Below are 23001 nucleotides of genomic sequence, written 5' to 3'. Positions count from 1 at the left end.
CAGAGATGTTTTTCAACTGTTATCATAAAGCTTATCTATTATTTGCTGTAGGGCTAGGGCTGAATTGATTTTCATAACCCACACCTTTCGGAATGACTCTTCACAGTTTAAATACACTATGTAATGAAAGGTATCTATCAAGTGTGCCCTCCAAAGTAAACTATTTCAAATAAATTCTTATTCAGCAAGGAATACCTTCTCGAAATGTAAACACAGAGTAGCTAAGCAGAGCTATGAAAGTTCCTATTACCAAACCAACAACAGAACACAAACCAAGCTTGAATGCTTTATCATTGGTCATACTGAAAGTCAAGGCAACAATGCAAAACGAAATGCTTCTTTGGCCCTGTAAGTAGGAAAACTATGAAGTGGCATGCCTGGAATCAAGCAGAATTAATGGCCTGAGCAGTAACCTGATGTTAATGCAATGTTTAAGTGACATGAACTGCTCCAGCAGGGCTATCTGACACTCAGCCAGGTCACAGCTTTTTACAGAAGATCCAATCATTGATGCACCTCAAGACTTTTTTTTCAGAGCATCAGCTCAAAAGCCACACAGAGAAAGGTATGCACAGCTGTGAGGGAGCAAAGAACTACAAACATGAAGACTGTCAATTTTCAAGGCTTTCTGCTGATGCCTGAAGCAGCCACCTAAGAACAGAGACTAGGCAACAATAAGGGAATAAAGGTAGGTATTTATTTGAAGAGCCTTCAAAGGTACACCCTGGGGAGCCAGAGGCTAATGCCAAGATGGACCCCAGGTCACGAGTTCTTCACACTTTTATAGGTTTGGTTCATTTGCATATCAGTGTTAATTCTGCAATTAAAGCTTCAGTTAATGATGCCATTTGCCCAAACTTGCTCTGCCCCCCCCGCCCCCTTTAGAGGCTTTTGGTTTATACTTTTTGGGCCTAGGACGGTCTGAGTGTCCTTGCAGAGCGGGCCTGGAGAGGCTTTGTTATGTCTACCTAGCATAAGAGAGCAGAAGTTAACAGGCTACAAGAAACTTCAGAGCTGCACACTAGGCAGTACAGGATATGGAAAATATGAAAGTTAAAACCTAAGGCATCACTGCCTGTTTTCAATACCACAAATTTAGTCTCAAAACATACATCCTTCAAATGAATGTAATCACTGCTTTGGGTCTGCTTTGGGTAAGGAACACCTCTGCATGTTTCTACCAGGGTTACAAGTGGCAGAGTGTCATGGTTTTGAAAAACTGATTAAATAAAGCAGTTCAGATGCTGCTTCCTCATAAGACCTCGTGAGCTCCCTGTGTTCTTCAGTCAGTTGAAACACTATGCTTGACTAGCTCTCATCAAACATTTGCATACTTCGAGAACCCAGGTTTAGAGAAAGCATTTTTATATAACAAGGCAGAAGAAACCCTGCATCTGTGGGATGTTGGTTTGGAATATCTTTGCTCCTTTCACTTGCTTCTACTTCTGAAGTAATTCTTTCACTTGGAAGCCCTATGTTTGCTAAATGCAGAAGCAGGAATTTCATTCAAAAATCGAAATATATGCATCTCATTTACCTGGTGGGCTTCCACAAAGTTTCCTCTCAAAACACAAGAAACTAACAGTGATTCTGGTGGGGAAAGCATCATAGGAATGAGGGAGTTCTGCTGATGTGGTCTTGCCCTGCTTTCCAAATCACTCAAGCCAGACACACTACTGGTACTTCCCTCTGCAAGACAGAATTAATCAGTATACTATCAGGGAAAACACATTTCACCAAATATCAGCCACCTATCAGATAACAGCATTTCACATATACAACACAAAAATATAGGAGCAGAGTTGCAAGCAAGTTTTAGGTTAAAGAGGTCAACATAAACATCCTGTTATAAATTCTCATAACATTTCACTGTTTGGTCAGAACTTGCTGTTTGCATCTCAGCCCCGTGTAACACTGTTCAGCAGCTACATAACATGCATACAGTGCGAGGCACTGGTTCAATACGGATAAAGGGAGAAGCCTGAAGCATCTGACCTATTAAATCAGTCCAGCACGCCTAAGCACGCCTTATCTTACATGAATATCAGTTCATTAACTTTTTTGATGGTTTGCAGGTCACTACATTGCATACTGTTTCCTGCAAGCCAAATTACCAAGAAAAATCCAAGTCTCTTATTCCAGAAGACACATGTACTATTCTGACTAGAAAAGAATCATCCAAAAATGGGAACTCTGAGAAGTGCCCTGCACACAGCAGTAATTCACATTAACTAGTCAAGCAAATTCTTCATCATGTACATTGAAAATACAAAGAAATACTACTTTTGTGGCTTAATACCTGAGGTACTGGTGCTTAGCTCGCTACTTGTACTTTCTAATGATGGACTGGAAGTTCCCTCTTTCCCATCTAAAATGGAAACAAATCAAAACCAGCACATTAAATGCACTTTTATTAGACAAGGTAATTAAAACTTATTGCAAATAACAGATTAGGCAACCTTCAAGGGATCTTCAAGAATATCTCATAAATGAGCCACCACTGACATCTATGATAAAAGCAAAAACTGCTGATTTGAAGAAAATGCTAGGCTAGAGACTATGTTGGGGTGGCCCATCAGTGACTCATGTCAGATATTTTGAAGCTTCTTATTTTGGAACATGCCACTCCAAAACCAGACATGCCTTTCAAAGGCTAAATAGAAAAAAGGTGAGGAACACAACTGTCTCCTAAGGCTGCCAATTTATGCCACAAATTCCTGTTAATTCACATGCTAGATAATATTGTAATAGGTATGAAAATATACCAAACAGTCATAGGACATAGTGGAGAAAGGGAAAAATTAGTACTGTAGTTGAAGCTCTCCCCTGCCCCAAATCAGACTATATATGGAAGAAGTTCTTTGTGCAGGTGAGCTTTAGAAAACCATCTCAGTCCAAGTGGAACTGGACTAAGATACTTCAAATTACTTAGAAAATTGAAGGAAATAAATCTACTTCTCTACTCCTAGGCCATGAAATCTAATTGCATTCAGCATGAGCTCAGCAAAATGATGCACTTTTCAAAAATGTCTTCTCCAAGTCACTTTTTCAACCCACCTGTCTTGTACCTCCGATATCTACTCCGTTTCTTAAAGCTGGAGCACCTGATTGAAGAGCAATATCTCCTGGAGGCTGTGAACTGATGTTCTGTGAAGTATTTAAACAAAAACATTACCAAATAGCTTTATAGGGGGAGACTTGAGAAACAGTTGAACACAAATTTGCAAACTTGCAGTATTTAAGGTCCAGACTGCCCAGTCTTTCTTGGGACATGGAGCTTACATGATCTGAGATACACAATAAACTACATGTGATACAAGACAAAATCTCACAGCAGCAGGGCTAACAAGTTATGGGCTATGGAGAAGGGTGGGAAACAGGTTCCTGAGTGCGTTGTTCTAGCTACTTCAACAATCATCCAGAGTAACACAACCTCTGATACATGTTCCTAACATGTTTCCAGACTAGGCTAAATCAACACTGTCCATGAATGAGCTGAGACTATTCGGCTTGCACTGGATCCAACATCACCATGTCCCTTCATACCACTGCAGTGTGACTTGTGACACTGGCGGGACAAAGGCAAACAGAAGCAGTGCATCCAGAGGGGATGGAAAAGAGAAAAAAACCCCAAACTTTCTGATTAGAATAGGGATCACTTCTATTGGAAAACGATGCAAGAACCAGGTGATCTCTAAGTAGGCCACTCTCCCAGTATCTGCCAAAATGTGCTCCCTCATTAAGATGCTCAGGGAATTTAGCCTTGAGATCACTGTCTGGACAGCTGTAACATATCAGAAAGCGCCAAATACAAAGCCTACCTGCATTTCTGTTACTCATCACCACCTTGTATCGCCAGTGAGCTTCAGAAAGGTATTTGGAAAACTGCAACACGCGACCTCCAAAGGCATCTCTGCTTGCAGAAAGATTCAAGCACTCAACAAGCTCCAGCTCTTCTCGAAGCACATTACTGGAGTCCCATGGGAGAGAACTCTGAATTTCTTCCAAGTGGTTGAGAAGCAATGTGAGGAAGGCCTCCATGGCCACGTCATCCACTAAAAATCCAGTAACACCACTGGTGAAGTGTTTCAGATCCAGGTAGCTTGGCTTACAGGTTTCACAGCTTTTGCCATCTACCATGGAGTCACAAAGATCTCGGGTATCTGTGTGAGCTGTCTGTGCAGCCAACAGATGCTTCTCTGATTTTTTTTCAGCCTCTGTTACGTGCCATGGACTTTGTGAGGCACACGGCTGCCGACTGGCACTGCCTTCTACACTCAGAGGAGCACTCTTTTTGTCAAGGTCTTCATCCTCTGCATAGTCCTCAGGTAGAGGAGTCTCAGTATAGAGGTCACTATAGGAAACAAAAAGCAAGGAGAAAATATTCTCCAAAACCTCCAGGCGCAGAGGAATAGGAACACTCCTTAAGAACTGCTGACACTTCACAATGTACTGAGGAAATACTGAAGAGCAATCTGTACAATTAAAAACAAAAATAAATTACTACATTTTTCAGGAATTCCTTGTTCCAACTTGTGCCTTTTAAGAAAATCACAGAAGAGGGAACTAGCCCAGTGGCTCAGGCCCAATCATTCCTCCAAACACCAAGTAAATATATGTCCAACAATTTACATTTAGAAAGGTAGTGTGCCTCCTCCCTCTGAGTAATGCCAATTATCACTTTGTTCAATGATGTGCAAATTCAGATTACACCCATTCTAGCCATTAAATCAGTTTCAGCTCTGGGAAATCGTAAGCTCTTACAAAATTATCCCTGTCACTACCATCCTATATCTAGTATCACCTCCTTTTTGCACTACATTTTTTGTATAATTACCTTAAATGTTTTAAAACAAGGCTGGTAGCTTATTCATTAAAGATAACGACATCTCAAAGAAATACAATTAGACTTGCTTGCAAAGCATCCATAGCCCACTGAATAAAACACCATATGTATACAAGGTGCAACATTATCCCAATACTAAGTGATAATTCAGAGCCCAGAAACTGGATGGAGAAGCACACATTACTGAACCTGAGAAAGGAGGCCAATCACCTGCTGGTTCTCCAAAAGCTGTATCCTCAGGGATATCACCAAGAAGGCTGTGTACACAATCCTTGCACTTGGCATGCCTGTGTGAATTCACACAGAGAGCATAGATTGCATACTTCATGGCACAGAACGCTCGGAAGAGTGCCAGATTGCGCTGCTGACTCAGGGTGTTAGGGAGTGTGGCTGCTGTGGAGGGAAACCAGGGCAGTGATGGGGTAGGAGGTAGACAAGAAAACAAGTTAATTTTCTCCTGCAGTTCCTGCACAGCAATATTTATCCAGTCTTTCTTCCTCAGCATCATTTTTGTCTCAGCTTTGATCTATCTCACTGTTACTTTGGGAAAAAAAGCCCAAACAACTCAACCCACAACAGATGGGCACAGAAATGCCAGGTCCGGATCCCCTTCTAAAAAGGAAATTTTCTGTGAACTTGTGTAACAGGACCTGGCTACAGTGTAGAATGACAAAAATCACTCATAATGACTGTCATTAGCAGTATGTGGTTAACTATACTGCAGAGGGGCAAATCCTGTTTCATTTCAGCATCTTGGAATGTTGTGTTCTAGTACACAGCAGATAAGTAGGGAAACAGTGTAGACAGGCTATGACTGCAGTAAGAATAGGGTACCACCACCTCTTCAGATTTGTACTAATAAATAGATATCACGGATGATTCACAGGGGCTGACACAATAGATCAAATATAATCTGCAACTAATTAAAGAAGAAGTACAGTCCCACAGTTTCCTTCATACATTTATAATAAAGCCAAACTAGAGAAGTACTGCATCCACTTCTCCTCCCCTTTGGGTTTTTTTTGAGGAAAGGCATCACATGCCAGAGATATGATCCCTTCTTAGTACAACAGAACAGCAGAGCTGCAAATTGTAAAAATCACATCATCATCTCCTTCACCTAGGAACACAATATAGTGTCATATATTCTGTTATGTTGAGTTTAGATGAATTATCCAACTACTGCAAAAAGGTTAAAAGAACAAAGAAACAACAAAGAAAGAAACAAAAATCTCCCGACAACCACACAGAGTGTTAAATTAGTGCTTGGAATCCACTGTCCTGTATTCTTATTCAAGTGACAGATTGTCCCTCTACCTGCTGTCATGCAGGGAAAGCGTTAGCCAAGTTGCTTTTTTTAAACAAAGCACTGGTACAAAGCACAATGTACTGACAATGTCCACATCCAAATTCTGGGACTGAACAGAATTACCTAACCTAGAAAGTGTTTCAGTGCTGTTCTCCACAAAGTTTGAGTATGACCGCAAGGAAAAGCACCAGTCTGAACTCTTCTGAAAACTACAGAGCAGCCAAGGCAACAGGACTGAGGGCATAAACAGTTGGCAACAGTTATTCCCTATCACTGCAATTCTAAACAGCGACAATGATGGAAAATACAATGTAGACAGCAGACAGAACTGAGGAGACATCAAAGTATGAATCCTTTGCAGAACCCACTATGGAAATTCTATGTAAATGGCTATGGAAATTCTACTGTTGCCCAGCAGCTCTACACTAATACGTAAACACCCAAATAGCTCTCAATACCACTGTCTTAAGAGGACTTCAGGCAGATAAAGCCAGCGACTTGATAAATACAATCCTCTGGAAAAGAGAAGTAGTTACCTAGAGATACTATAAGACAAATACTGGTAATCAAAAGTAAGTTTAACACACTTCTACCTCACACGTGGAAAGACTTGGATGCAATGTGTCTGTGTCAGTATTTGTACCTAAACCAATCCTTTTCCTTGTACCAACATGGAAGAACAATCCTTTAACTACTGGCACTGTTTTTCCTATGCCAGAAATACTAACAGCTTCTTGAATATTGTAACTCACGAGGAAATTGCTGCTCACCATGACTGATCAAAACCAGTGTTACGCAAAGCCTGAACTCGACTGTCTATCAGTACCACTACTCTGGTTTCACTACTGCAGCTGACAGATGCGTACTAAAATGAAGAGGAAGAGAGGGAAGCATGTGCAGTGATTGGAGGAAAAGGCCTGTTAACACTACCATGTCTGACAAAAAAAAAGTTTATGACTCCTCTCTTCCCTTTAAGGTTCAAAATAGATTATTTTAAAGAAGATTCTATTAAGATGTGCTTACAGAATCATCTGAATTTTGCAATAATTGCTGGATTGAAAAGAGAAGGAGGACCTGTCTTCCATTAATTAGTTCCATAAATTAATGTGCCATGTAAAAAAAAAGAAGAGAAACCACAGCTAGAGTTCTTTTGCTAGTCATGCAGCTCCCAGAAGATATGATGGGACTGCCTCTTCCTGTTTTTGAAAGGCTTTGACAGAATTTAAGCAGAAAATAATTAAAATGTAAGAACTGATTAAAAAATCCCACAACACTAGCAACAACAAAACAATTTCAGAAAGCAGGGCACTGGAAATAAGGATCTATATAGAGTCCCAATTACTACATCTTTCAAGATTATTCAAGACAAGTGTTATGATAATTTTAACACCAAAACCTGAGAAAGTAGGAACAGAAACCAACATTACAACAGTATGATAATGGAAGGAGAGAAACCTACTTCCCACTAGGCAATCTGGAAAAATCTGTGTGACATCCATCACTGAGAGCTCTCCATACAACTCAGGTTGAAATTACACATGTCCAAATTCACAAATGTAAAAGAAATAAGACACAAAAAATTGCAGCTTCTTAGGTTCTAGTACATGCAGGAAAACAGAGCTTCTCTATCATTATTAAGAAGTCCTACCAGAAAACAGCTTTAAAATAGCAGCAGCTGAACCTGGAGATAGGCTACAATCAAAAGAGTGTCCAAGGAGATTCACTTTTAAGTGATCCAATGTGTTTGGTAGTTGCAGGTATTTTAGGCACCCAACTGGAACATGTGAAGATGAAAGAAGTGAGGCAGGAGTGATGTAAACATAGGCTGTAGGTAAGCATTACTAACTTAAACATTAAATTTAAATTTATATTAGAATAAAAAGCCTCCACTTTTTATATCTTTCAAAAACAAAGATATTGTAGTACAAGATATTGTCAATTTCATCTGGTTTTGTTCTTTGATTTTAAATTAAAGTGCACCGAAATACAAACCATACACTTTCTTTTCAAACTAAAGGTATTTCACAGTACAAAAGTTACAATGAGAAGTGCATATCATGAGCATGTGCAAAATCTTGTTACCATCTTGAAAAAGCTATTTCAGAAATCTGTCCTTGTGAGATCAAAGAGATCTCACAACTCCTTCTTGAAAGACAATTTATTCCCCAAAAGGATTTCAAAATAATTTCCACATGCTCTCTAGATTTCTTCCACAAAACAGCTGGTAACTTATCTTCCACAATTACAGAAGCAGGTCAAAAGAACAAATCCTGGCAGAAGTACTGAACATACACACTCAATGGATTGTGAGTTTTTAGTGTTCTTACAACCCTATGCATTTACCCTGCATCTGTTGGTCTCTAGCAGGAACTTTCTGAAGAAGCTCAATAACATCATCTTCATTCAGTGCCAGAAGATTGGTGAGATGATGCAGAGAGTACACCACAGTGTGGCAATCCAGATTGTGCAAGTGTTGCAACAGAACCTTCCTTGGGACAGTAATACTGCAGGAGACAACAAAGAGGTGACACAGATTTAAGTCTCAACTACATTTAAAGATTTAACTCCCACTCTAATTCTGATTGAACCAAACTACTGCAACTAAAAAGAAAAACAAAGAGTGTAACTGCAGCCCATGAGAAATTTTAAGAGCTTGTTTATACAGTCACTATTAGATGATTAGCCAAGAAAATAATACCTTCTCTATTTGCATACATAAACTGACTTAACAGGTAGAGTTGGCAACATAGTTTGGAAAAAGTCCTTCTGATCATTTTACCTGTTTTGCCGCATACACCATTCAAGAACTTCCACATGAGCCCAGAGCCCATCACAAAAATCTTTCAATACTGAATCATTGCACAGATCCTAAATGGAAAGACAAATAAAAGAATCTCTTTACAACAAATCTCCCAGCCAGACAGCAGAAGCAAGCCTGTGTCACATATGCATGTTTGCAAGACTTCTTTACCTAGATAATAAATTTCAAATACAGAAAATTGCCAGATTTATTACAAACCCAGCAAAGGAGGGCTATTCGGAAAGAACATAAAAGTCAGTCAGCCTCCCCTTGACACATCTACAGACCATGGAAAGGTGGCTACATCCCTTTTCAAGATTAGCTTATAAAATGCAAAATAATGCCTCTTAGTAACAGTCTAAAACTAATCTCTAGAACTAATCGTGCACTAGAAAGATGACATACTGGGTAGCAGATGGTTATTCTCCTTTTCCATGTGTTTTTCTACTACAGATGACTGCCTGCTAAAATCAAATCTAAGAGTAACTTTGCAGAAGCTACTGAATAGACTTTGGGTGTATTACCAAGAGATAGTAACTCCCTTAAGGCAATATTGGCTTAGGTCTGCACTGTGAGCCAGCAGTACAAGGCTGCTCATCTCCCCATCTCTGACATCTCAGCCAGCCAGCAGGCATCATCTAAAGTGCAACTACACCTTCAGAGCTGGAACCCTGTCTCTTTTGCACAGATGAAGACTGCCCCCCAAACAAGGTGGATCTTTTGCTCACAGCTCTTGTAATTTATCATTTCACTTTGCGAATGAGTATGGGGAATTTCCAAGCTACCTCATTGTTGAACTCAGGCCTGAATAAGTCACTATCCAGGGATGACTCACTGGAGGAAATTACATGAAAGAAAGATGTTCCAGCTCTCTTCAAAACTAATCAACAACCATTGCTGTCTTTTTTCTCATGTTAACAGCAGAGGCTGTTCATGAATTTATGTGAGGTTGTTTATGAATTTATTTAACTTTCAGACTCTCCTTTGCAGTCATACTCCACGGCCAAGGAACAAGAAGAAAGGCAACTGTAATATCTTAGCTTTTTAAATTCCATTTTGAGGAAGATTGACATTCTCACTGAAAACTCCCTGGTTTTACGTGTTTTTGCAAACAAATTGCATTATCTGGACTCAGACTGGGATACTGCCACTTGCTTTCTGCTGATTTACCTGAGTTTTGTGTAGAGTCCATAGCAATGCTTTTGCTGATTCCAAGCTTTGACAATGAGTCCATCCTAACAACACCAAGAGGCGGCTCAGGGGGTTGAATTCTCTCCTCAACAAGTTCTTCAGGCCTGAGTAGTCTTCTCTTTTTAGTAAAGCTAATGCAGTCACCTAGAAAATAAAAGGAAGAAGTACTAATTTTCCCAAAATGTGGAGACCCATAATGCCTGGCCGACTATGTAAGCAAGTAGCCATTTCAATATTAGCTTCACTAAAAGAGTGAAATTCTGCATCTGGAATGTCCCGAAATTTACACTGTCCAAGCTATCAGGATACCCATCAGTAAAGTTGTCTTAAGGAAAAAAACATCATTTCAAATGCTTACTACCTAGCAAACTCACATTCCACTCTACATTATCTTTGCATTCCCTCTCTTGATTACGTCTGTGCCAAGGGCATCATGTAAAAGACTTCTACAAGCACATTACATAGAAGTTGAAATATGTTCAACCTTAAAACCTCACACTTTAACAGTGACCACCTGCCTGTATTCTACTTCTTCTATGTGAATATATAAAAATCAATTAATTCATAACAGACTATTTTCACCACAAATTTTACCATGCAAATTAGTCTCACTGCCCCAAATCTATCAGCATCAGAAAGCAACAAGTTCAAGGTCATGAGGTAAATGGTGTATCCAACAAAATTACAAGCAGAAAATGAGACTTCTTAAACCCTGAAGATTTAATCTTCAGTCTGCGTGCAGATGAGCTTTTCCAAAAATCTCACTAGCTGTTTTATGTTCATCGCACAGCTGCAAGTAGGGGAGTTATCACCGTTACCTCCTTGTTCCTATTAGTCACCACCCCTGGCAAACACTATTTGAATACAAAATGCTTCTGTGCACCACTGAGATATGTTCAATACAGGGACTGACTTTAGCCTCCATTGGGTTTCCCTGTTAATGATTTTATGGCTGTACCAGAATCTGTTCCAGAAAGTGCTTGCTGCTGCTCAAGCAGTAGAAATAGGCTGTCTTCCAATTAGGAGCTTCTTTGGGATCTGAGAACAAACTCATCACAGTTCGCTCTGTATCCAGCTGCTCAGATGATCCTAAAAACATCACAACAAGATTACCTTCCAGTAGAGAGGGGTATCTTCGAGAGAAGCACAATTGTTACTAATTTAAACTGAGAAACACTCAACATTTCCTCAAGCACTAACCAGCTGTTACATATTACCAGCTATTGGATATTGTTACTTGGTAACAGGAGGGCCAAGCAGAGAAATTTGATAGAGGTCAGACAGAAAACCAGAAAACTGTATCGACAATCATTAACATAGCAAAAGCCTGCTCAGCACACAGGCCGTTTGCATCAGTTCAGGTCACACTGCCTGACTTGCTTTAGCCACGAACACCTTATCTATGAGTTGCAAGAATTCTTGCTTGTGCTCAAGACACTGTGCTACTTTGCAGGGCCTTAGCAAAGGCTTGTCCAGTACTGGAACTTCTCAGGTCTGTGCAAAGTGAGACACAAACTATTCCCAGTGAGAGTGAAGGTATGTGGATCTCCACTTCTCTTCCCCCACGAGGAAGCACTAACTATAGTTATTATCAGAATTTCTAGAGTCTGCCACACCAGCCTGAACCTCCCTTCAGCAATCCCTGAGTGGAGAAGAGACAATAAAAATTCCACTGACTTACACCTCAGTGAACAGACGTGAACAAAAGAGGGTAGGATTCTAGCTTTTCCTTCCTTGCCACTTTACTGACAAGGACTTGGGCATCACTTGCCATTCAGCTTCATCTGAGATCCTCATAGATTCACAGAATATGCTGAGCTGGAAAGGGATCCACCAGGATCATCAAGTTACAACTAAAGGTACCAGTCATAGCAAGCTAGACAGAGGCTGTGAAGTCATGGTTGGTACAAAACCAACAGCTGGGCTCTGGCAAGTGAGCAGGTAATCACAGTGCATCTTCTGTCCTGCTGGGATATCAGCCCACTCCACAGCTCCTTCCACTTTCAGAAGTTTTCTTTTCCTGTATTAAGGGGTTTGAATATTTTGGGATTACTGAGGTGATTGTTACTGGCCAGAAACAGAACATATTCTAACATAGACGACCTTGAACTGGAGGTGAACAAATAAACACTGTATACATAGGGAGTGTCAAACCTCTAGTTACAAGAAAGATTTTCATCAAGAGAAATGCTGAGCATATTAAAATAGAGCACAACAAGGGGTGGTAAAGGAAGTGATCACAAAACATGGCATAGACTGCAGAAATGTAAGGGAGAGAACCAGTGTTCCTATGCCAGTTCCTTGCTTTAAGGATCATTTTAGCATCATCTTTCTAAAGAGTCGATGGTTTGTTAAGGCACCTTAGCAAGAACATTGCCTGACTTCTTGACTACTCATCTATTTAATGCCTTAACGGTTTTGTTAAACAGGAGATTAGTACAAAGCAAAATGTGAAACAAACCTTTTTGTATTGATTTTGACAACAAAAACTTTTCTCTTGTTCTTTCTGTGAGAACATTGCTATAGAGGCTTAACAAGCCGTGGCTCTGTTTCCTCAGCATACAGTTTAGTAGCTTCTCTTCCCTTAATGGGCTCCCCTCAGCCCAGCATACATCCAAGAGCTCCCTGAATAAGTGTTTTATTTCATCTGCTTGATGCTCCACCTCAAAAGTCACTATACTGAGAGCAGCATAAATTGTATCTACTAGTTCTCTTTGATCTAGTTCCGCTGAAATCTCAGAACTGCCCTGAAGCCTCCGCAGAGATTTTAAGGAGTCACAAAGAAATTCTACAAAGATGTTTTGTAGAGAGCGATATTGCTGGAGTGAGGAGCTTGGTATTCCTTGTTCCCCCTGGAAGAACTCCAGCAGGCCTTTTGCCCTCTGGGGAGCCCGCAGCAGAAGCTTCCGGAGAGCTGAAACAACATCCAAACTGAATTTGTGAGAACAGTCATCTCTTCTTTTGCTGTCTGTGATGTGCTTGTTTTGCGTGCACTCAAATGCTTCAAACAGTTCCTGGCAGGAAAATAATAAAAGAGTAAGCCTTTTTGACTACATGAATACATGAAATGAATTATTTAAAAAAATAGAAGAAACTTGAAAGTGAGCAGATAAATCAATTTGCAAACACCATACTACCTAAGAAATCTATTAATAATGGTCCACCTTGTCCAATATCCCTCCTAGAAGAGTGGATATGCCTGAATATGTAACAAAATATAAAGAATCCTGTAATACACAAGTACACTATAAGGACGATGTACAAGCAAGGAACCATAGCAGTCCCTATGGGATGGCTGAAGCACTGCCATATTCCACCTCCAAGCAATGTACTAATATAACTGGATCTTTGTAGGTTGCTAAGAGCATAATGATTAGTGGTGGGTTTTTTTCATCCTACTTTTCCAGATTTGTACCATCCATTTACCAACTACATCATCCTTATCAATTTTTCAAATTTGATTAAAACTGGTGAACAGATTCAGAAGCCATCTCACAGACTTTTCTTAAGCAACAATAAGTTTTCTACCTATCAGCAGAAAACCTAAAATTTCAGAACGGGAAAAAGTAAAACAAACAAACAAAAAATCCCAATTAGCTCACACAATAAGAGTTGGGAAGGTGAGGGACAAGCCAGTTGAATATCACTCAAGCAGCATTTCTGGCACTTCTGGAATTATGTGAGTGCTGCCTTTGGCTCAAAGAGACACCTCAGAGATTACGTAGGGGAGAGGTGGTTGGTGTGCACAAAGAATGAGAATGGACAGCAAGTCCACAATACCCTTTTTTTTATTATTTGCTGGATTGAAATGTAACTCTACCGACCACATGCCTCTGACAGGAATTGTGACAAAGATAAAAAGTTGCTGAATCTCATGTTTCTGCGCAACACTGGTGGACAGTGTGGACAATGGTGGAACCCTTCATAACCTTGGAGGTGAGATGGTAACATGCACAGACTTCATTATTCATTAACAGACTTCAAGCAGATTTATTTTAATCAACATTCAAGTTTGCCTTGCTTGTTTTCATCCTGTAATTGCTAATTCTGTATCCTTAGTGAAATATTGAACAACTTTTCCTAAGCTGAAATACCCTCCGAATATAGTAAGTTTTCATTTTCCTCTTTAAAAAAAGGCAAACCAAAAAAGAGTATCTTGAAAGAGTTAAAATCTATAGGACCAGAAGCAACATCTTATGACATTTCACACACCACATCAGATCCAAATCTGTTGTAACGAACGCCAAATTAGGACAGTCCTACAGTTAGTAACTTTCCTAATTTTCTGCTCTATTCTTGCTTTTGATATTAATCCACCTTTGCACATTTCCACATACTTCTCAAATAAATCAGCCTGCATTTTTTAATTCATAAGGGAAAATGGATCCTGGACCTCAGAACATGCATCATACCAATTACTAGGCAATGTCAGCAGTAATAGTAGAGCATCCCAAAGCTTCCAGGAAGGGGGAAAAGGGGTGCATAGGAGATGAAAATTAAGATCCCTAAAGAAAGAAAAAGAAAATAAACTAATTTTTAAAATGTGCTTACTGACTGTAGTTTATTTTGGCTCACAGCAGGTTGTAGGTTTACGATTATTACAGGTGTTAATGGACTGAAGACTGTGGCAAGCAGTTGCAGTCAGGACTGACGTGTAAGAAACAGCACGTAGAAAAACCTGTTCCTTGTCTGCCTGCAGCCTCTACTCTAGCCAGAGAAATCACTTGCAGGCACACTGGATTAACTTCACAAAGGGATCTGAATTACACTCTCTCTCAGTTGCCTGGAAGATTAATAACACATTAACATCTCAAGCAGTTAGCAGGAAGCATTAACTTCAATCTGATGAAGCTGGGCATACTGCATAAAAAAAAGAAGAAGTACGGCGCAGAAGTAGCTCACCTTCAGGACTTCCTCAGAGACATCTTTCTGTAGTTCTTCCAAGAATAATAAAAATTCAGTTTCTCTCTGAAGAGCAACTGGAACAGTTTTCTGAAACCATATAAGAATGGGAAATACATTAGTCAATAAAACTTTTATTTACATTAGCATGGAAACTTAATCATAGCTATTTCATTAACATTTTGAGGCAGACTGAAATATTTCTCTGAAGTAACCTAATTCTCAATTAAAGGCTATTCCATTCAGGTTCTGCTCTCACACCAGTTGATTTTATTTATTCCTACATTTGGAAACAGAGACAAATGTCACCTTGTCAAAAATCACAAACCCATCAATTCCTCAGAATGTAAAGAAAAAATGAAAGTCTAAGTAGTGACAAGGAGAAATGAATTTTAAAAAGAAGTATGCACATCCCTCAACATCTAAAGCTTATAAAAATTGTCTGATGCCTGAGCTATTTCATCTGTAATGTAAGAGAGGTGCTAGACAAATGCAGAAGTTGATAAACTCATGCTTTTCATTCATGTGAATGTGCAAAGCTACAATGTTAACTTCTAATATCTTAAAAAAAACCCCAGTTTTTCTCTTCAGTGTGAAGATTAACAGTTCTTTCTTGATAAATTTGTTAAATGCAAAAGTAGTGCATGTCTCCAGATAGCTTGAGAACTTAGTTCCATGAAACATGGGAAAGCCTACATTTAAATAAGCAACTATGAAGACATTCTGCACTTGGAAGTCAGTTAGAAATCAGAGCTACAAAGTGCATTTAGAAGTCAACCAGATGTTTCTGTACCTGATTTCTGGCAAGCCATTTTTCCAGCACAAGAAGCCAAAGCCAGGCAGTTCTCCATGGGCTAGAATTCTGTCCCCATCTACAAAAGCAAGAAGCATATACAGTGGATTATGCAAGGTCCTCTCCATCTCCAAGATCCAGGAAAACACCGTCAGAGATAATATTGATTTTGTATTTCTTCGAGTAAGATAAAAACAAAGACAAGTAAGTAGCCAAAGACCAGGGAAAAGAATGCAGGGAAACCAGAATATTGGTGTTCTTGCACATCAACTCAGTGATTTCTGCTGTGCAAATAACTGCTTTCAGATTGGCCAAATACTACTGGCATAGTTCCTCAAAACAAAGAAACCTATTTCTGGCCCAAAGTTCTGTCTGTATAGGTCTCTTTGAGCACTTCAGCAGATTTCGTTGAAATGTGACCACTTGCCAAACAGTGCTATTTCCTGTTCTGCCTATTTCTACCCAAAAAATGAAACTAAGTCTTAGGTCACAGCAGCCTAAATGCAGCTCTATGCCCAAACTAAAAGTGAAGCAATGTACTAATTAAAGAATCCTTCTAATTTCCATCAGTGTTTCACATGCTCTAGTACTTCAACATCCCAAAGCCCACACGGTTAGGAACATATGCAGTACTGTCAAAGGACTAGGAAAAGGAGAAAGCACAATATAGTTCCTGTCCTTTAAAAATCTCAGCACTCCTAACTAAAGCCTTTAAATGTGATAGCCCAGCTATCAAAGATCAAAAGATTGGAAATGCTTATGTCTCACATGGCTGTCAGCAATATTCATCCAACCACGTGCACACCTTCCTTCAGCTGCTGTCAGTGTAAACTGTTTCTTAGAACCTTTACTAAAATGTTACACAAACTTTGATGTGAAGAAGTATGATCATCTGGTTAGACAGCGGGAATGCGAGTGTTCCCTGAAGTGCTAGAAAGTCACCCTTCACATATGCCTAGCTGAAAAGCAGAGATAAAAAGTAACTGGGATTAAGTAAAACCGATGACATTCCAAAATACAGTGTGAGAGAAATACGAAATCAACAGCATAATTTGAACTTTTTAGAATTACATTTTTAGAAATTAGGATATTTTTCAAGAGCTGGAAACAAGAGAACGCTTTAAGTAACTACACTGCTGATCTTGGTGGTTCCATTTCTAAATTAACTGAAGCTCAGTGCCAAAGAAATGTAATTTCAAGAGACGGTCCTTCTCCTTCAGTAAAATCTATTAAAATCCGTTCTGAAATGCTTCCAGGTAGTTTTACGCTTGTATCAATCACCATGTCACTTACGCAAAGGAACACAAGTCGTTATCCCGGTGGGATGGGCAGCCTAAGTCCTTGGTTAGTGATAAGACATCAAAGTTCAGACAACAGCATCACAAGACACCTCAGCGCTACTTCCCTGATTCTACCTTTCACCCACAGCCAACACTAAACTAATTGCTCCTCCCCCTTTCACTCTCAAGTCTGCTGAACCAGAGCAGTACCTTACTTACCTTACCCCCACGGGACAAGCTACCAGAGCCTGAAGAACTGCCTCCACCTTCCCGGGGCCGTCCCCGTGCCACTGGCTCAGCTGGGGCACGCAGGCCTGTGCAAGCTCCCAGTGCCCACGCCGTACGCACTCACAGAAAAACCCAAAGAGACGCTCCAGAGAATCGGCTTCTTCGTTCCCAAAAGAATGCATCTTCCCAGGACGAGGGGGTGACCCGGGACGGGGTGATACACACGGAGGCGATGCCGCGCTCCCTGGCGGGGCAGGGCGCGGCCCCGGCGGCGCTGGGCTCTACAGCACCGCCCCAGCACCTCCTCCCCGCGCCGCCGCCATCTTGGGCGCCGCCTCAGCTCAGCGCGCCGCCGGCCGGGCACGCGGGCAGGGCGCCCGCCCATTGGCCGAGCCGGGGCGGAATGTAAACACGCCGCCATTTTTCTTTGGGGCGCCTGACGCCGCCGCCGCCGCCCTGGCAGCTGCAGCCCCGCCCCGCGCTGACCGCGCCCCCCGCCCCCGCGGACAGCCCCGCCCCCTGCCCGTGCCTCGCGCGGCTCTGATCGGCTCCCGCCCGGAGCTCCGCCCCCGCGCCCGCCGCGGGTCCGTGAGGGGGCGGCGGGCGGCTCCGGGGGGTCTGTGCGGCCGGTGCCGGAGCGGGCCGTGAGTGCGTGTATACACGTAAATACACCTACCCACACCCGGAGAGGTGCGCGTACAGGGTACATATGTGTGTGTGAGTGTATGTACCCCCTGTATAGCCGTATAACATAGACCTCTCTCTGGGACACATACATATGTATATAGACACACCTAAATATATATATATATATATATATATGCACACATCCCCCCCCACATATATACAAATATATATATACACATCTACTGTGTGTACAGTATATATAGGTGTATGTATAGGGTGTATAGACCTACATGTAGGTGTATATATAAGGCTGTAAATTGTGTATAAATATATATATACACTTCTATGTATTTACGCCTTTGAGAGAGGAGAGAATCGGTATTAATAAATGAATGACGTGGGGGTTGTATGTATTACATATACAAGCATGTGTATGTAGTACCGAGTATGTTACGAGGATGCTGTGCACGCTCACACGGAACTTCCAACACTGGTATAAAAGTGTGTAGGTGCCGCTCCAGGTGCCGCTCCAGGTGCCGCTCCAGACCGAGCGCACCCGGCGCTCCCGTGCGGGCCTGCGGCCGTCCCCTGCCCTCCCACCGCGCTGTTTGTGAGCCTCCCCCAGAGGGATGGGGCGCCGAGGGCCGTGACTCAGCTGCTGGGCTGGGTGGTGTCCAGCCAGTGTTTGGCAGAGATAAGACCCCCCTCAACATCCTCCCTTTATTCCGGGGTTTTTGTTTGCTTTTGTCCTGACACACAAAACAAAAACTCCTCCGGGGACTGCTGCGGCGAGGCAAGTGTAAGAGGGAGAGCGGTGATGACAGAGGAGAGGTGTGCCAAAGTAAGTGACCAAGTGAGTCCCCTGGGCTCCTGAACGCAAAATACGGGATGGGAGCTGTGCCTGTGTGCATGTGCTGGGACCCACCAATAAACTCCACATGAAGCTTGCAGGAGTTTCTTTCATTACTTCCTACAGCTTCCTGAGTATTTTTCACTTGTACGGTTAAATAGGTGTCTACAGATAAATGGTGTGTGGGCAGTCACATCTCTGAATTTTCTCCAGTCATGCTGGATGAGCTGTAACTGTTGAGACCATGTGGTTGTCATTTGTTCTATTCAGTTCTGATACCCTGTGCCTTTACTGATGGTACTTACTATGGTGCACCTCTACACAAACAATTTCTCAATGTGCACTTTCAGTTTGGGGTAGTATTTTGTATCTTTTCTCTAAGCGAGGAAGAAGCTTTAGTGGGACATGAGCATGAACTTCATTTATCCTGAGATCTTTTATGCTTGTTACTCACTCTCTAATTGCTTTATCCAGTTTGAAGTATCTCCCTACAGTCAGACTCCTCACTTGACAAGCCATTTGTTTATGTAAGACGTATCAAGTGCTTGATGCTTTTCTTCTGTTACAAAGTTCAAAACATACTTGCTGGAGTCACCTGCCCACTCCTGCCAGAGTAAATGTACATTATTAACAATCAGTACTACTGCTGTCATTTTTGAAGGTACTTGTAAAATTATTCTTCCAATATTGACCTTGTTAGGAATTATAAGTTTATTAATATATCTGTGAAGCTCTAAAGGTAGCTGGGTGTGAGTATCAAAGAGAGAAAATAAATTGTATAAGGTCATCTTAGCAGAAGATACAACTACTATATTGAAACTAGGAAATGAGGTATAGGCAAAACATTTTTAATCTTGAATTTGTGTGCATATATTGTGCAGGTCTTCTAGCAAAACTGTCTGAATTTTTACCTTGGAACACTGGAACGATAAAGCTCTTTTTATCTCAAACAGGGTCTGTTATGCATTGCCTTGGAATATTATCAGTGTTACGCAAGTTGCTAATAACATTTAGCACTTCATAGCAGCTTCTTTCTAAGTGAATCTGCATGGGGAGTGATTACATGCTGCAGTATTCTGACATTTACATTTTAAAGCCATTTCTGAAAATGAAGCCTCAAAACATCCCTAGCAATCGTTTCCAAGGTCTCTCTTTCCATGTCAGCTATGTATTAGTTCCTCCACTGACCATCAAAGCTGTTAGAGAATTGTTTGGAAAAAGCAAACATAACTTTGTGTAGAGCTTGCAACTACAGGTCTCTGTGAACAGGACAAAAGTAGATCCACCAAGAAGCCATTTTCTGCCTCTGAAGAAGTGTGACTTTTCGAAGTCACTGTCACAACAGGACAGGTGATACTGGGATTGCCTGTGAGGATGTGGTCAACATGCATGGCAGGGCAGCATCTACGCTGCTTTTACAGTGGAGGACAGAGGCTGCCTGGCCTGGTGTAAGGCCTGATGGTGCCAAGTTAGCACACCAAAATCTGGTAGCAAGTTTGAGGTGGCAGAGTAGGTTCAAGCAGAGTCTGCACCACACATCATGCTGCCACAAAGCCTCTCGTCTGCTGCATCCAGAGCAACTGGAGTGCTGCAACCAGATTTATTGTGTCATTAGAGTACAAAAAGTACTTTAGGCTGGAAATACTTTCAAGTTCTTTTGTACACATAAAAGTAAACCCAAGGTATATCAAGTGACCAAAGCAGCTGTTATAGCTGGTTTACCCATAGCATGACCCGCTGCAGCCATTTTCACTGTTCCCTGCAGGTGGAGCAGTACGTTGGTGAAATTAAAGGTGGCCTGAGACCAACCATGAAACTCACAGTCATAGGCATGGTACACTCCAAACCCAAGAGGTAAGTGAAGGGACTGCTGGGGGCTTCACCCTGTTGTACATGCTCCTTCCTACCTGTGCTTTCGTGGAGGTATGTGCTCTTTGAAGGAAGAAAGTCAAACAGATTAACAATTTATGGCTTTATTTAGTTTTTCTGCACTCAGATTAAGATTAAAAGGTCGGGGAAGAGTTCACCGTTTGGTCTTTCTGACTGCCCTGACAAGATTTTCTACTTCTTGCCCTTATCTAATGTGAACTGAAGGGAACACACAAGTGACATTTTTCCTCCAGGAAGAATTGCAATTCTCAACTTGAATCTTGGTTGTCTGTGGGGGGGGTTGGAATCAACACCATTTAAGAAACGGTTTTGGCACAGGATGTAGAGGTTCATTGCTGTCTTTTATCTGGATAACAGCAACTATGCTTACCATTATACTTTTTTTGCATCTACAGCTATCAACTCCACTGCTTCTACTGGTGAAGAGTATGCCATAACCTCCTTTAAGACACAAAGGAGTGCATGTTGAAGGATTTGATTTCAGTCAAGAGAGAGGGAAAGCAACATCAGAAATCATTAGCATTCTGCTGGGCACTGGGGCAGGAAACAAAGATGAGCAGTGTCTTGTCTCATCCCTTTCTCCAGCTTCTAAGCCTGTAAAGTCCTGTGTTTTAGTCTGACATGAAACCAACAGCTATCTCTAGTCTCTATAAGCTTCTGCCATGTTCATCATGTCCTTTACATTTCTGAAAGTTCAGCAATTTAATTGGTCTTTTTTCAGCTTTTCAGTGACTCTGCTCTGTGATCCAGTGGATGCAAACAAAGATGTTGGACTGTTATTTACAGTTAACTTCAGTGAGAAATCCATCACCCGAAATGCACGAATTGCTGGGAAATGGGGAAGAGAAGAGAAGACTATTCCCTACTTTCCATTTACAGCAGGTGACACGTTCAAGGTCAGTGTTAGGGTGCTATGAATAGGGTAGAGAAAAGGAGGGGAGAAAGGCTGGAGGCTATGTATATGACCACAAACAGCTAACTACTGACATTGCCAGGTTAACTAGTATGGTTTGGCACAGACAGCAACAGTCCAAGCCCTGATGGGAAAGATGCATCCCTTTCTCTAATCTTAGTGAGAGTACTCACTGGAGCTTTGCAGTATAATCTCAGAAGAGGGTAGGTTATTTATTAGGGGCATTTTAGAAGAACTGGTAGACTTTGTGCTTCGCTATCCCCATGACATTTAGTTCTAAGTCCATGCTGTTGAAATCAGCCCTGCTGCTGATCTTTAATACCCTTCCCTGTCCTTTTCCATTGCAGATGGAGCTCTTATGTGAACACCAGCAAATACGAGTCTTGCTTGATGGACGGCAGCTCTGTGACTTCACTCACCGCATTCAGCCTCTGAGCTTGGTGAAAGCTTTGCGGATCTCAGGGGACATCAAGCTTACCAAAGTGGCTTGAAAAAAGGAGACCATGATATCACCAGAGGACAGAGGAAAATGTACTTTTTCTTGTCTCAGAAATGTTTTGTCTTTTTCCCCCGGCTGATTCTGGAGAGTGGGAACTCTATCTTTTTAATTTACTGATGTGTTCGAGATACACACTTTTTTTCCCCATACACACTCAGCAATTGCAGAGCTATGGCTGGTCTGGATAAATCTCAAAGCATTTGCTGAGATACACTTCTGGCCTCTCAAAACTGCAAGATTTATGATGTTACGTGGTATCTCACATCCTTATGCCTCCTTACCCCCTCAGGCATGCCAGGTGGCAGAGCTCAGTCCTCTGTGGTGGGTGGCTGTTGTTAGCCTTGTGACTAGAACTGAGCATTATGCAGGTGGTGGGTCTGAGAAAATGGAAGCAGGAGATTTTCTTATAAATGAATAAGGGAGTCTGATGGGCCCAGCAAGGCTCACATTATCGGGAGTGAATTGCTTTTCCTGGAAGCTCTGCTCAGCACAAAACCATCTGTGCTTCCCAGCAGAGAGCAATAAATGCCTTACCACCATCCTTGTCTCTTCCAGGCAGCTTTTCCGGAATTGAAAAGCTTCAACAGCTGTGGATTTCACAGTCTTCTCTGGACCAGCCCTAGGAAATGGTATCTGTAGCTTAAACTGCACTGCCTATTCCTGTTCTTGCATCTAATTAAAACTGCACCTTTGCTTGCAAACTTCTTTACCAGCACTCTTAAATATTTGAATGCATTTAAGTGTACTGTTATTTCATTGCTGTAGCTTTTGAGTGAAATCCTAAATACATGGCTATTCTAATAAATAAACAAGCATGTATCATATTCTGCCTTTGGCGATGAAGAGACTTCTTTTCAGTACACAACTTGGAGA

At 41.4% G+C, this 23001-nt stretch overlaps 2 protein-coding genes across 10 annotated transcripts in view; one reads left to right on the top strand and one right to left on the bottom strand.

The window, feature by feature from the left end:
- The window catches only part of ZFYVE26 (zinc finger FYVE-type containing 26), a 49313-nt gene extending 31635 nt beyond the window's left edge, over positions 1 to 17678 (bottom strand). For 4 of the 8 annotated variants that reach the window (XR_004240685.1, XM_032111515.1, XM_032111513.1 and 1 more), the window contains exons 1-13: positions 17341 to 17531; positions 15842 to 15920; positions 15049 to 15138; positions 12608 to 13160; positions 11105 to 11235; positions 10126 to 10290; positions 8935 to 9023; positions 8499 to 8659; positions 5036 to 5239; positions 3822 to 4475; positions 3058 to 3147; positions 2300 to 2368; positions 1538 to 1689 (exon numbers count right to left, since the gene is read on the bottom strand). Coding sequence is in view for 7 of the 8 variants with exons in the window: in XM_032111515.1 (XP_031967406.1) it covers positions 1538 to 1689; positions 2300 to 2368; positions 3058 to 3147; positions 3822 to 4475; positions 5036 to 5239; positions 8499 to 8659; positions 8935 to 9023; positions 10126 to 10290; positions 11105 to 11235; positions 12608 to 13160; positions 15049 to 15138; positions 15842 to 15920; positions 17341 to 17531 (2628 nt within the window). In the remaining variant the exon portion in view is untranslated. Of the gene's footprint in view, positions 1 to 1537; positions 1690 to 2299; positions 2369 to 3057; positions 3148 to 3821; positions 4476 to 5035; positions 5240 to 8498; positions 8660 to 8934; positions 9024 to 10125; positions 10291 to 11104; positions 11236 to 12607; positions 13161 to 15048; positions 15139 to 15841; positions 15921 to 17340 lie in introns of all 8 variants that reach the window. The other 4 variants (XM_032111511.1, XM_032111518.1, XM_032111512.1 and 1 more) reach the window with 3 other exon arrangements.
- Positions 17679 to 18504: 826 nt separating this feature from the next.
- On the top strand, positions 18505 to 22829 carry LOC116445884 (galectin-related protein A-like). Of its 2 annotated transcripts, XM_032112992.1 has the most exons (5): positions 18505 to 18817; positions 20592 to 20680; positions 21438 to 21612; positions 21977 to 22160; positions 22684 to 22829. In XM_032112992.1, the coding sequence occupies exons 1-4, from the start codon at positions 18794 to 18796 to the stop codon at positions 22118 to 22120; spliced, it is 432 nt and encodes a 143-aa protein (XP_031968883.1). In that variant the 5' UTR covers positions 18505 to 18793; the 3' UTR covers positions 22121 to 22160; positions 22684 to 22829. The 2 variants fall into 2 exon arrangements, with proteins under 2 accessions (XP_031968883.1, XP_031968882.1); XM_032112991.1 differs by having other exon boundaries at positions 21977 to 22829.
- The last annotated feature ends 172 nt before the right edge of the window (positions 22830 to 23001 follow it).

Source organism: Corvus moneduloides, chromosome 6 (assembly GCF_009650955.1).
Source record: "Corvus moneduloides isolate bCorMon1 chromosome 6, bCorMon1.pri, whole genome shotgun sequence".
Taxonomy (NCBI): domain Eukaryota; kingdom Metazoa; phylum Chordata; class Aves; order Passeriformes; family Corvidae; genus Corvus; species Corvus moneduloides.
The sequence above is the reverse complement of the archived record's forward strand: the minus strand, read 5'-3'. Positions and strand labels throughout refer to the sequence as shown.

Coding starts and splice junctions, on each gene's coding strand:
- LOC116445884 (XM_032112992.1), top strand. CDS start 18,794: ATGACAGAGGAGAGGTGTGCCAAA. Junction 18,818..20,591: donor CAGAGGAGAGGTGTGCCAAA/GTAAGTGACCAA, acceptor TGTTCCCTGCAG/GTGGAGCAGTACGTTGGTGA. Junction 21,613..21,976: donor CAGCAGGTGACACGTTCAAG/GTCAGTGTTAGG, acceptor TTTCCATTGCAG/ATGGAGCTCTTATGTGAACA.